The sequence below is a fragment of the Carlito syrichta genome, unplaced genomic scaffold (assembly GCF_000164805.1).
Source record: "Carlito syrichta isolate Samal-C Ts95f unplaced genomic scaffold, Tarsius_syrichta-2.0.1 Scaffold301168, whole genome shotgun sequence".
Taxonomy (NCBI): Eukaryota; Metazoa; Chordata; class Mammalia; order Primates; family Tarsiidae; genus Carlito; species Carlito syrichta.
Window position 1 is genome coordinate 164,141 of NW_007245264.1, and position 14,948 is coordinate 179,088.

General features: G+C 38.5%; 1 protein-coding gene across 2 annotated transcripts in view; it reads right to left on the reverse strand.

Moving 5' to 3' along the window:
• Positions 1-14,948, reverse strand: part of ACSL3 (acyl-CoA synthetase long chain family member 3) — a 74,863-nt gene that overhangs the window by 25,843 nt on the left and 34,072 nt on the right. For both annotated transcript variants that reach the window (XM_008054764.2, XM_021710759.1), the window contains exons 4-11: positions 13,444-13,621; positions 11,748-11,857; positions 9,846-9,984; positions 7,136-7,286; positions 5,874-5,997; positions 5,550-5,621; positions 3,905-4,044; positions 1,622-1,794 (exon numbers count right to left, since the gene is read on the reverse strand). In XM_008054764.2, the coding sequence (XP_008052955.1) occupies positions 1,622-1,794; positions 3,905-4,044; positions 5,550-5,621; positions 5,874-5,997; positions 7,136-7,286; positions 9,846-9,984; positions 11,748-11,857; positions 13,444-13,621 (1,087 nt within the window). The remainder of the gene's footprint in view (positions 1-1,621; positions 1,795-3,904; positions 4,045-5,549; positions 5,622-5,873; positions 5,998-7,135; positions 7,287-9,845; positions 9,985-11,747; positions 11,858-13,443; positions 13,622-14,948) is intronic.

The following is a 14,948-nucleotide window of genomic DNA, read 5'->3' on the forward strand; positions in this document are numbered from 1 at the left end:
TCTCCCCTCATGGCTCATGCCTGTGAGGCTGTGACTTTCGGAGGCTGAGACAGAAGGGTTGCTTGAGCCCACAAGTTCAAAACCAGCCTAAGCAACATAGCAAGACCCCCCCACCATCTCTACAAAATAAATGCAAAAATTAGCTGGGCATGGTGGTCACTGAGCCAAGGAATTCGAGACTGCAGTGAGCCATGACAGCACCACTGCACTATATAGCCTAGGCATCAAAGAGAGATCCCTGTCTCTAAAACAATTTTAAATTTTTTTTAAAAAAATGCTTTCAAAGCCGGACTTGGTGGCTCAGCCTGTAATCCCGCACCTTCAGGAGGCTGAGGTGAGTGGATCGCCTGAGCCCCCGGGTTCGAGACCCGCCTGGGCAGCAAGACCTCATCTCTACAATAAATCAAAAATCAGCCAGGCATGGTAGTGCACACCTGTAATTCCGGCTACTCGGAAGGCTAAGGTGGAAAGATCGCCAGAGCCCAGTGGGTCGAGGCTGCAGTGGCCGGAAGTGGCCACTGCACTCCAGTCTGGGTGATGGAGTGAAACTCCAACTCAAAAAAAAAAATTTTTTTTAAATGCTTCCAAAAATATAAAAAATATATAGAACTTAAAGAACTAATGCAACATAAACCTTGCACAGAAGTACTCAAAGTAAACAGGGAAAAATGATCAGTTAATAAGTTGAGTATCTATCAGTATCTAGAAAATACAAGTAGGAGAAGCATAGCTTTATCTAACAGTAGAGGGCAAAATAACTTTCTTCTAAAAATAGGACACATGAGGCACTATGCTATTCATTCCAGGAACCACTGATTAGGTGGTGCATCCCCTTATCAATCACATCACCATGATAAACTCTGGTGGTAATATTCTCTAGACTTAAATCCAGTTTCTCTCCAAACTTACACAGAGATCCCCATAAACATTTCTGAATCTGAGCCTTAATATATCTTACCTACACAACTAGACAAAAACAGCTTAAATTTTCTACCTAAAAAGAAATTTAATAGTTAATGTGATAAATTGAATACATACAAAATAGTCAACTCTTGTTACTAAAGCTTATTTTCTATAATGTTAAGATTTTAGGCTAAGTGCAATAGCTCACCACCTATAATCCCAGCACTTTAGCGGGCCCAGATGGGAGGATTGCTTGAGCCCAGGAGTTTGAAACCAGCCTGGGTAAAATAGCAAGACCTCAGTTACACAAGACAAAAATCAAACAACTGGCATGTTCCTGTAGTCCCTGCAACTCAGGAGGGCTGAGGCAGGAGGACTGCCTAAGCCCAAGAGGTCGAGGCTGCAGTGAGCTGTGATCATGCCACCGCACTCCAGCTTGAGTGACAGAGACCTCAACTCAAAAAAAAAAATAGATTTTAACACTGCATATCATAGTTTAATATCAAAAACTTCTCTAGATGAATTACTGACTATGCACTTAATACAGTCCAAAAATTGATACCGATAATCACAGTACCTGAAATTTATAATTATTCTGCCACATGAACACCTTAACTACTCTTCTCCAACATATATGCAAAAAACAGCCCATCCCCCCCAAAATGCCAGGAGTTGTACCTCAGCCTGATGGACGCTCCATTTTATGGACATTACTAACCTTCTGTGATTGTTCCAGCCCCAGCAGATTCAGTAAGTCCATATCCCTGACCAACAGGACAGCAAAAGCAGATATTCATGAATCGCTGTGTGGTTGCAGAAAGCGGAGCACCGCCACACAACAGAAGTCGAATATTTCCACCTAGCAAGCTTCGAACTTTCCGGAAAACAAAGCTTTAACAAAGGGAATCAGGGAATAACAGGATTTTAAAACTGAACAAGATTTTCCAAATCACTTACATTTATCTCCCAATTTTGATACAAGAGATTCTGAAATTAAGTGACTTATCCAAGTCACACAGCCCATTTGGAAGATTCCTTTGACTCACTACTTATAATCTTAAATTTTTAAAAATTCTAAGTTCTAGCCGGGCTCAGTGGCTCAGCCTGTAATCCCGCACCTTTGGGAGGCTGAGGTGAGTGGAATGCCTGAGCCTGCAGGTTCGAGACCTGCCTGGGCAACTTGGCAAGACCTCATCTCTACAATAAATCAAAAAATCAGCCAGGCATGGTAGTGCATGACTGTAATTCCGGCTACTTGGAAGGCTGAGGCGGAAGGATCACCGGAGCCCAGCAGATCGAGGCTGCGGTGGCCGGGAGCGGCCACTGCACTCCAGTCTGGGGGACAGAGTGAGACTCCAACTCACAAAAAAAAAAAAAAAAAGAAAGAAATGTGTATGTATTTGTATACAGCAATCTAGCTTTTTTTTTAAGGTTTCCCTAATTCAACTTTTGAAGCGTTTACATTGAAAAAGAAATGATAAATTATCTGTAAGGCATTAAAAGGGAAAAAAAGGTTGGGTCAGTGTCTCACTCCTGTAATCTCAGCCCTTTGGGAAGTGGAGGAGAGAGGACTGCCTGAGGCCAGGGGTTCAAGACCAGCCTGGGCAACTTGGCAAGACCTCTACAATAAATCAAAAAATTAGCCGGGCATGGTGCTGCATGCCTGTAGTGCCAGCTACTTGGAAGGCTGAGACAGAAGGATCACCCAAGTCCAGCAGGTCAAGGCTGCAGTGACCATCAGTTGGCCACTGTGCTCCAGCCTGGACGACAGAGAATCTAACTAAAAGGGAAAAAAAAGAGGGGGGAAACAATTTAAATATCTAATCGATATGTTTCTGAAAATACACTAATTTAAAAGTCTGAATATAGTGGCTTACACCTGCAATCCCAGTACTGTGGGAGGCCAAGGCAGGAGGACTGCTTGAGCCTAGGAGTTCAAGACCTGCCTGGGCAACGTAGTGACACCCCACCCCCTGCCACCCGTCTTTAAAAAAAAAAAAAATCAAAAACAAAATACAGTCTACTTACTATTCTGATTTTAAAAGGGGAGGATAGTCTTTAAAATTAAAAATTCAAACTTTGAAAAAGGTTAAGACTAAATGGCAGCTATTTTAAAAGAAAATATTAAAGGATTTCTCAATGTAGGTTATACAGTCGTTTCTTGTACCAGTCCTAAAGATACCAAAATCCACAGATGCTCAAGTTGAACATCTTATGCAAAATAGTGTAATATATCATATAAACTAAGTACACCATTCTATATGCTTCATATCATGTCTAGATTACTTATGATACCTAATACAATGCAAAGAGTTGTATTGTTTCATTGGCCTTTTTCATTGCATTTTTTTTTTATTGTTTTTTTTTTTCTTCCCTGAATATTTTTTATCTGAGGTTGGTTCAATTCAGATGCAGGATCTGAGGATAGGGAACTAACATATCTCATGAAGAGATAACTTAAATAAGGCAGGAAAAAAAACTTATAAAGATCTAAATAATGTGAAGCATCTGAAAACTAAATTAATATTCTCATAATAAATAATTTACATGCCATACTTTCATTTTCTAATTTCTAAACTATTTATAATAAATCATAAAACTATTAACTCTATTAACAGTACAAAAATACAGGTCTGGAATAAAACTGATCATTTAAAACTTTAAACACAATACATTTAATCATATTTACTTGCCATTTTATATTCAAGTTGAAATAAATTTACAAGAGAAAATATTTTTCAAAACAAAATTATCTAAATGTTCATAAAAAACATAAACTATTAAATAATAGCAAAATCATAAATGAATTTTTTTTTTTAAAAAAACAGTGTAGTTCTTTTCTAACGGCTCACATTCTTACACAGGATGGATTTTTAAAGAGTCCCTTTGACTTTTTATAATAATTATAAGTATCTCAATTAACCGGGCTATTGATGTAAACTAAATGAGCAAAACGTCAAGGGAAGAGAAAGGGAGGAAAAGAGGGGAGGTCTTTACTTACCTATCACACAGTGGAGTACTACGCCCCTTTGAAATCTGTTCCATTTTGTAATTATAGGCCAAAATAAACAGATTGCGTTGAAAACTACTCATCTCATTCACTTTATTCATGACATTTTTGTAGATCCGATCCATGATTTCCTATGAGGATAAAAATGAGTTAATATAGTTAATAATGATTATCAGCTGCCCTTACTCAAATCTTAACATCAGATTACTACTGCTATCATTATTTGAGTTGGAGTTTCACTCTGTCGCCCAGACTGGAGTGCAGTGGCCGCTCCCGGCCACCGCAGCCTCGACCTGCTGGGCTCCCGTGATCCTTCCGCCTCAGCCTTCCAAGTAGCTGGAACTACAGGTCCGCGCTACCACACTCAGCTAATTTTTGATTTATTGTAGAGATGAGGTCTCGCCAAGTTGCCCAGGCGGGTCTCGAACCCGCAGGCTCAGGCAATTCACTCACCTCAGCCTCCCAAGGCGCGGGATTACAGGCTGAGCCACTGAGCCCGGCTAATATTAAGCATTTTAAAAGATGAATCCTATCAGGACCAAACTTTAAAAATAAAGCCACAATTAGTTTAAAAATGAGGTTTCTGCAAAAACAATTCTAGCAGCAAAAATATATCTAGATATGCATATGAATAGTAAGAAAAAAGACACAAAAGCCTTATGGCAGGAATACACCATTACTGATTCTTCACATTAAATTACTTTTTTATTGAATTATCCTGAACTGAAAAGTTAACTCACAAAATAAATGAACATCTGAAAAGGCTTTTTTTTAATCTCTTAATTTTATCTTACAAACATACAGAATAACACACTCTTTGCTCACAAAAAAAGGACCATGAGATTTTTTTGGATTTTTGTTTGACTATCTTTTAATACTGCATCCAAGAAATTTTTCAGGTCTGTTTAATGACTTAAAATAATTTTATCCTACAATTTAAAATTATATGTAATTTTTAAGTGAACTAAGAATTTAAAGTAGGGTACTACTTAGGAAACTATAATCATACGTAACAGAAACTTCAAAACTAGTGATTATATTTGATTTTGAAATAACTATGTAATTATGCTTGATGTAAGCACTCAAGTATCTGACAATAATTCCAGAAAGCCTACATTAGGAGGAGTCAGAAAATCACTGCTGTCCCATTTCTCTTATCTTTTCTCAGGCCCCTGTATCACATTAGGGTGCACAGTACTTCTCATATAATCAAGTTTGCACCAACTTCTCTGTCACTTTTTATGGTGTTTAAACCAAACTTTCCCTGAAGACTCAGGAGATAATTATACAATTTTCTTAGAAGGGGGTGGTAATCTCAATTCTTCCCTCCTTTTTCATGCTGTGCTTCAAGTTTCTACAAATCAGCAAACAGATAACATGAAAATGATTTTAACAAGAAGTTACTTAGTGGATAATTTTGCATGGAAGCTGAAAATGAGTGTTTTACAGAAAGAAATAAGCTAAAACAAGATTGACTAAATCCTGTAGAGCGTAAGATAATATTGATAATCAATTAAAAAATAAATCCTACATAAACTAGCTTGTCAGCAACATCTTTTTTACTAACTAGCACTAATGCTTTAGTGGTGGTTACTACACCTTTAGTACTCAATATTAAATAATAGTCAATTCTTACCGGAACAGCTGCCATCAATGTTGGTTTCAACATGGATGTATCCCCTTTGCTTCCTTTTTTTATCTTTGAAGACTATGAAATGGAGAAAAAAAGTGATCCATACAAAATGATCCTTACTTTTAAAATTCAATGCAATTCTTAGATCAAAAAGCTTACTATAAATTCATCATTATATTATACTTATCTCCTAAGAAACACTTAAAAGGAAAAAGCTTATTTTAAAATAACAAACTATCACCATTACAAAATAGTCCTACTGACTAAAAAAAAATGTGCTAAAAATAATTATAAATTGGTATTTCAAGTCACAGACATTTAATTTACCTGATCTGCTAAAGTCTGTGGTGAGGAATAACCAATGCGGCATCCATGAGAAAGACAAACAAGCTCAGCACTTAATTCTAGAACATGGGCCAGAGGCAAATATCCAACATACACATCTTCCTCTCTAAAAGAAAAAGAAAAGGGACACAGAAGAAGCAACAGTCAGGTGTTGTCTTGGCCAAAAGAGACCTATAATGGGACCAGCTTGAAGGCACATGGAAGGACCCCCGGGGCATCAATCTGCTGGTGGACAGCGTGAGAGTGTGTATATGTAAGAGAGACAGATAGACAGAAACAGACAGACACTGGGGATGTGAAAGGAAAAAAAGAACTACAGCTCAACCTAGAAGTGAAGAGGTAGATACTCTCAAGAAGGGAGTCTGTTTCTAGCCCTACTAAAGGGCACTTGGGAATTATGAATGCTGAAGAAGCAAAGTGCTAAGGCAGAAGAAATAGAGGCTTAAAAAATAAATGAAGAGTTCCTCTGAAGGACAGAAGAAATCAAAGGAGGAAATGGTCTTTAGTTCTAGTGGGCTGCCAATAAGAAGAATTCAGACAGAAATTCGAATAGAATTCTTCTACAAGAGACTTTGCAGAAGAGATTCTTGTTCTAAGAGTAGGATTAAATAATACATTTTAATCTTAATATATAAGAAAATATGTATGTATGCATATTTCAAGAACTGGCCCCACACTCTGAGGCAAACCTATAAGGACACTGCTGGTCTTAATTTTTCCTGAAATGTATGCACACATAAGAGAAATTTCCCTCCCTCCCAAGTTCAGTCCCATAGTGATCGTGCGCCCGCATGTGCATGCATTTGTGTGTACATGTGTGTACGTGTGTGTGTAATTTGGGGCATAAATATCCAACCACTGCACCACATTCATCATCAGAATACGATTCCCTCTCTGGCAACGTTCCCTTGACAGTCCCTCAAACTTCATCTGATACCCTCCATCAGTCTCCTTCCCACTCCATTATACTCTCCCCTGCTACCACTGGAGTTCGTCCTAACAAGAAAAATCAGACTGAATACAAAAGTTCAATAAATACTTACTGGACAGATTAAGTTATCTGTTCATGTGAATTGTATTTAAATAGAAATATAACTATAGCAGCAACGATACCAGCTGATTGAAATAAGTTTAAGTTAAGGGATTCACAACTATAAAGACAGTTAAAAATATAGTATTACAAATGTTATCATTACAACAGACATAAATACTGAACAACTCAGTGTTATTTTCCTACGACATACCCCAGGCCTGGAATCCTTTCCGCCATTCCGGTTATACCAGCAATAATGTTGCTATGTGAGATCATGACCCCTTTTGGAAGTCCTGTGGAGCCACTCGTGTACATGATTACTGCAATATCCGAGGGCAATGGTCTGCTATGCGGTTGGTTTTCTGTATTGAAGAAAAAATATATACTTTTGAGAAATTCAGCCATATCATCAATTTTTCCATAATCATTTATTTGTTAACTCAATACAACAAATATTGATTATACTCAAACAGAGGTCAAAAAAACAGATCAAGTCTCTGCACGTAAGACATATATTCTATTGGGATAGACAAACAGATTAATCTACGAAAATACATGAAACGAGACAAGGTGAGAGGATGATAGCAGGTGCTATTTACATGGAAGAGTCAGGGGACATCTCTCGGTAGAGTTGTTACTTTAGCCAAGATCCAAATAAAGTGAGGAAGGGGGCCATGAAAACCCTGGAATTGGGAGAAGAGTGTTTTTGGAAGGAAATGAGCAAGTGCAAAGGCCCTAAGGTAGGAATGTGCTTGGCCTACCTAAAGACAGAGAGGCGTGTGGCAGGAATGTAGTAAGCAAGAGGAAGAGAGACAGGAAATGTTGGTGAAGTGGCTGCCAGGGCCACACATAGGGCCTTAGAGGCCAGGCTAAGGACTTTGGGTTTCACTCTGCATAGAAAGCAATACTATTTTGAACAGGGGGCTTGTCATCATCTGTGACAAGACCACTTTGACTGCTGTGTGGCTTTCTAACTTTAGAAAGGAAAAAAAGAGCTGGGCATGGCAGCACACACTTGTAATCCTAGCAATTTGGGAGGCGGAGGCAAGAGGACTATTTGAGCTCAGGGGTTCACGACCAGCCTCAGCAACATGGCGAGACCTCATCTCTACAAAAAATTAGCTGGGTGTGGTGGCATGCGCCTGCAGTTCCAGCACCTGGAAGGCTGAGGTAGAAGGATCGCCTAAACCCAGCGGGTCGAGGCTGCGGTGGCCATGAGCATGCCGCTGCACTCTAGCATGGGTGACAGAGTGAGACTCCAACTTAAAAAAAAAAAAAAACAGAAAGAAAAAAGGAATCAGGAATCAGGGAGATAAAATGCTATTCCAGTAATTCAACTAAGAAATATGGTTTGGGCTAGAGTAACTAGATATTTGCTAAAAACTACCCACCGCTTCACAGCAGTGAAGTTAACTTGGTTAGCTTCCTGGACTAAAAAGCAATGTAACCCACTCGCACTCATAAGGCTACAAGCCTAAGGACAGTAGGCAACATGCTACAGAGATGACAGAGCAGAAGGACAAAGAGAAATAGGTCACAGATGACGCTGCTGATATGCCTAAACTACTCTCAGAACCACTCAGAAGTCTAAGTAAGTGTGGAAAAAAAACCCCTTTAAACATGCTCCCAAGAGAATGCATCTCTCCAACTCGTCCAGATGTATTTCTTGAAACTGTTTTCATTTGGAAGTCTTTTCTCCGTATCTGCCATTCACTCCTTCAACTTCTAGCGCCCTTTCTCACCACCACTTCTTGGAAACTGCAATACTTATGTCATCTGACCTCTCTAAGCACCTGCTTCTGCTGCTAACTCATCAATCTCCTTTCTTGGCTCCCATGAGCCACACACTACATGTTTTCGTCTTTCCTTTCTGGTTAGTCCTCAGTGGCCTTTGGGACAACCATTCCTGTGGGTAATCTCACCTACTCCACAGCTACAATTAAACCTAACTGCTTTTAGCTACCAAATCTCGTAATTCCAAATGTAACTTCAGAGTACTAGACCCATATATGGCCACTGCCCACTGATACCACATTTGAATGTCTCACCAGCACCTAAAATCCAACATGCCCAAAATGAATGCCAGCATAACCCCCATCACTAAGTTTCCAACAACAGAGGAAATAAAGTCCCAGCATTCCAGAAACTTTTGCAATCTCTCTAAACACTACGATACTCATTAACATTTCTGACACCTATTTGGCAGCAGGCACTTCTAGAGCCAGTATGCCTAGGTGTGCTAGTAGAAGAAGGCTGTCTCCTCTAGGAAGGGGAGAGTTGGGTGGGAATAAAAGGAGGGTTCCAAGTTATGTCGCTCTACCTATTAATATTTACAGGCCAACTTTTTTTTTTTTTTTTTTTTTTTTTGAATTGGAGTCTCACTCGGTCACCCAGACTGGAGTGCAGCGGCCGCTCCCGGCCACCGCAGCCTCGCCTGTTGGGCTCCAGTGATCCTTCTGCCTCAGCCTTCCAAGTAGCTGGAATTACAGGGATGCGCTACCATGTCCGGCTGATTTTTTGATTTATTGTAGAGATGAGGTTCGCTGCCCAGGCGGGTCTCGAACCCGCTGGCTCAGACAATCCACTCACCTCAGCCTCCCAAAGGCGCGGGATTATAGGCTGAGCCACCGAGCCCGGCTACAGGCCAACTTTAATGACATTATTAAACTTAAAGCAAAACTGAATAATGTAAAAGAAAAGCATTTTAATTTCAAATAAATACTGTTTTTAGAACATAAAAAATTAATGTTTGTATTTGTCCTTAAACCTTTCTTTAAAGGGTAAAGTACACCTAGAGGGACCTTCGTCAATGATGGTCTAGACAGTTGGTATGCCAATTTCAGGATGAACTCTTTGGCATAATTCTGAGAATGCGGTCACTCCAGAGAACACATGTAAGGAATTAGGAAAGAACGACATACCCATGTTGGCCTTGGCTCCCAGAACCTGCACCGCAGCCATGGTATGCACGATGACGCCCTTGGGGAACTCAGACCAGTTTGGTGGCTTCCCATCAACAGTGATGATGTGCTGCAAGCGTGGGACCAAAGAAACGATATCCTAGAAATACACAAACACTGATCACGCTCATTACCTTTCAAACAGTTTAGCAATAATAGCTCAGGACATAAGAAAAGTAATTTACTACATTCAATAAATTATTAATGTCTTGTCTCAGAAAGAAGAAAGGGTGCTCTACTTTAATGTCACTTTTTTCATATGGAGAAATATTGGTCTGAATTAAATTACTATTTTACACCACTAGATTTACTGTGTATATCCCTATACTTTGGTAAAACCCTAATCAAGAGGGATACTGCCTTACAAAAAGGGCATGTATACACAGGCTGCTTGAATACAGAGAAACCAAAAGCCCTCATGTTTTCAAAAGACTAAATAAAAACTTATGGGAAGCCGGGCTCGGTGGCTCAGCCTGTAATCCCTTGCCTTGGGAGGCTGAGGTAAGTGGACTGCCTGAGCCCGCGGGTTCGAGACCCACCTGAGCAACTTGGTGAGACCTCATCTCTACAATAAATAAAAAAAAAAAACTTAGCCGGGCGTGGTAGCGCACGCTTGTAATTCCAGCTACTTGGAAGGCTGAGGCAGAAGGATCGCGGGAGCCCAGCAGGTCGAGGCTGCGGTGGCCGGGAGCGGCCACTGCACTCCAGTCTGGCGACTGAGTGAGACTCCAACTCAAAATATATATATATATAAATATATATATATATATATATATATATATATATAAATAAATAAAAACTTATGGGAGAAGAAAGAGGAAATTCACAAGTAAACTTGTTTAAAAAGATATTTGTTTTCATAGAAAGTTGTCTAGAGACTAAAGAAATCCTTTTACTATAATTTCTTGTCTCCCTTTTTAACTTTCAAAAAATTCTGTTAACTCACAATTACTCAAAGATTCAGAAGTAAAATAAAGAAATTACTAGTTTAAAATACAACCCTTGAAAATTATACAAATTTACTAAAAGTAGATTAGAAATAGATGAGTGCAGTAAAGGAAAAAGTAGTTACAAATTCCTTCAATTTAGACAGAAGCATATTAACAATGCATAATGCTAGACTCTTTAAACATGAATATACTTTTTACTTTCACTTTTTATTTTCTAAAGGAAAGGAATAAAGTATACTACTCTTAAAAGCTTACAAAGATATTAAGGATTCAGAAGTTATAAAGAACTAAGTATCAGCCGGGCTCGGTGGCTCAGCCTGTAATCCCGTGCCTTTGGGAGGCTGAGGTGAGTGGATTGCCTGAGCCCGCAGGTTCGAGACCCGCCTGGGCAACTTGGCGAGACCTCATCTCTACAATAAATCAAAAATTATTCGGGCGTGGTAGCACACGCCTGTAGTTCCAGCTACTTGGAAGGCTGAGGCGGAAGGATCGCCGGAGCCCAGCAGGTCGAGGCTGCAGTGGCCGGGAGCAGCCACTGCACTCCAGTCTGGGCGACAGAGTGAGACTTCAACTCAAAAAAAAAAAAAGAACTAAGTATCAATAACAGGACTCATGGTGGGGCATGGTGGCTCATTCTTGAAATCCCAAGCACTTTGGGAAGCTGAAGCAGGAGAACTGCTTGAGGTAAGGAGTTCAAAAACAGCTTGAGCAACACAGCAAAACCTCATCTCTACAAAAAAATCAAAATATTAGGCAAGCATGATAGCATGCACCTGTAGTCCCAGCTACTCAGGAGGCGTAAGGATCATCTGAACCTCGGAGGTAGACTCAAAAAAACAATAAAAGTAACAAGACTCATGACACTGATAAGTCTAAAGTATCAAACAGTTATTAGGTTAACTATAGACCTTACCTTCAACTTCGTTTGCAAGAGTTCTTTGCTAGTAATGATGTTGGTCACCTCTGTTTCATTTAATCCATGAACAATTGCTGGACCACCTAGAGTGGCATATAATGTAACAACTACAAGAAAACGAAGCAACAAGTCAAAAACATTTCAGGAACCACCAGTGTACATAAAGTCACTGAAAGTGGATATGAATCCTAATAAAGCATTCTGAACCTATTCAATTATTAAATTCACAGTCTATAGGAAACTACTGTGTTTTTAGAAAATATCTTAACATGTTAATTAATGTTATACCTACCTACAGTTCCCCAAAAAGTCACCAAGATTTCCAATCTTATAAGATGAAAATTTTCATTTTATTTTGTTTCACCTACACATGTTACTCTGAGACTATCACACTGGGAAAGAGTTATAACAGATTTCTAAAATTTCAAAATCTTAATTGTTTAATACCTGGTACTGAAATGTGAACATATACCAATACAGAACATATACCAATAAAATGACAAACTGAATGTCAGATTTTAGGTATTATACGTCAAAAAACAGCACGAACTAGTTGCAGCACTACTGCTCATTGTAAGGCAAAAATATCAAAAGAAAAATATTCTTAGAAATGCTAAAATTACACAGTGTGAATAATAATGTGGATATCTCTTTCTGCCAATTCAAAAGTTAGAAATGAAATGACTTTTAAAATGATTTTAAAACTTCTCAAAAGAAACATAATATAAATCCAAGCCAGTGAAAATAAAAATGGCATGCTTGTTTAAAAGAAAAAGTGGAGACAGTGACAGCAAAAAATATGGTAGAAGTATATTTTCTGTTTCACCTGAAGGATGAGACAACATCCAAAATTATCATCAATTTCTGGCACCAAGACCTCTGAGCTTAAAATTCCAGAACTATCTCACAGACTGAGCCACCACCATTACCACTCAAAAAATTATAATATGAAAATGCTCTATATTTAACCTACTACCTTGAAGTGCACAAGGGTTCAGCATGAACATGTTTTAGAAGTCAACTGTAGTGACTGACAGAAGTGACATAACAAAATGACAGTCACTTCTAAAGGGGAAATCTGAGAAATGATAGCAGAGCAATGAAACCTAAGTGTGGTCTAGTTCTAGCTCCCCAGACCTGGAAAGTCCCCTGTTAAATTAGCGACCAGCAGATTTTTCACTTTCCTAATACTGAAAGTGGGTGATATTTTTAAAAACCTGAAGCTGGTTGCCACAGACTTCTGTCGTTAAATACAAGTGAAATGGTCTTTTCTAAATGGTCACCCTTTTCATAATACAGTCAAAAGTTGCAGACATAACCAGTACTTGCCTCAGACACCACTGACTAGCATTCTGTACTTTGTATTTTTAATCAGATTAGAAAGCCAAAAAGACAGCCTTCCGCAATAAGGTGAATTCACGGCAGCAGCAACCAGGGACAGGGTTTGGAATGACATAAATTCCTATCAGTGGTTGCGAATGAGTGAACAGGCTCAAGCCTTCTCACTACACTGACTGACACAATTTGTTATACAACCGGTTCCTTTTCCAAAATAAACCAAAAATTCCAAGCCATAAGAATGAGTTCTCTCTATTAATCAGATGCATGGTGAAAATTCATATCAGAATTTTAACCTCTTGAGATTGTATTATAATAAAAAGCTTTCTTTTAGAAGTGAAGAAAACCTACGTACGCTGAAAGTTATACATAAAACACGCCTGTGCAGCAATCATCCACTCGGCCCTGGTTTCACAGAAGATGGCGATGTTGGTCTTCGGTTTCTGACCCAACATCTGTAAGCCATTTCCAAAATTAAGGGCTTGAATGAAGACATCTTCATAGGAGAGCCAATTATAGTGTCCAAGAATAACCTGATAGAAAAAAAAAAATACAAATATCTTATAATATAGTCAATTTACTAACTTACAGAAAGAAATCAGAATATGTTCCTAATTTTATGACAAACTAGAAACTTAAGTTTGCATAAAGCTTTTCCCTAACCAAATGCTAAAAATTGTGCTTAAAGTGAAAAATCTATTTTGAAAATTAGCTATTTGGTGACATCTATGACAATTCAAATCATAGAATACTTTAAAACGTAATTGGGGGGGCTTTATTTTTGGTTTTCAAAAATACTCAAGAGTTTGGTGGACTCTTAAAGGTCAACCTACTGGCCAAATAATCACATACAAATAACTCACTTATAGATTTCATCTATTTAAATGACTTAGGTGTTAATTTAAAATTCAGCCTTGAATGAGCACAACTGAAACCAAAATTTTACTCTCCCTCTACTTAGGAATTCCTAGATTTCAGTAGCAGATAGATACAATATGATCCAAAAACAGAAACTGGCCCTACCCTAAGCTAATAGAAATATTTATGGCTGCTCAATTTGAACTGCTGTATCAAACTCTGGATAAACAAAGTCAACAAGTCTCACTTATGCAATCAGGTGAGGACTTGTTATATTATTCATTAAAGTCCCTCTGTTCAAGCCTTAAATGTTTACTGGCACCCTCAGGCTTTCAACATTTTATTTGTGTTATCAGAAGTCAGCCTGCATTAGTAATAATCACCCTTTCAAGGTGGTTAACATATTTTTGTCTTTAAAGATTTCCTTCAACTTCACTGAGATCATAAATCCCCAATTAATAACGATTGAAAAAAAGTTCCTCCTCTTGAAAAAATATACAGATAATTCCCAAACATGGCTGTGTCCATAATAAACATTTCATGCACCTTAAAACCATCCCAAAATACTCTTTTTTAAAAATGTAAACAACATTTAAGAGATTTCTAGAAATAAGAGGTTGGGTGAAGATAAAAGTGAGAAAGGATAAATGCTGCCATCTAGTGTCCTGTTCAATGACAGATTTAAGAAGAAAGTCTTATTTTGATGGACAAGGCAAACTGTATTGAAGATGATACTTATTTAACGTTAGTGGTCCCAAACTCTCACCTTGCTCTGCACCCCCACGAGATGCTCAGCACAGGGAGCTCCAATGACTTCTAAAGGAGCTCTGTGGGGGTGAGAAGACAGATGAGAATTTGGCCAAAACGTGCAAGAATTGGATTACAAAAATTAAGAATGTTACATGCCAAAGATAAGAATGAGTTATCTTCTAGATTCTATAATCTAAATGACAGGCTTTATAAATCTCAAAGAATGTGTGTGCACTGAAAAGTTGTTTGATA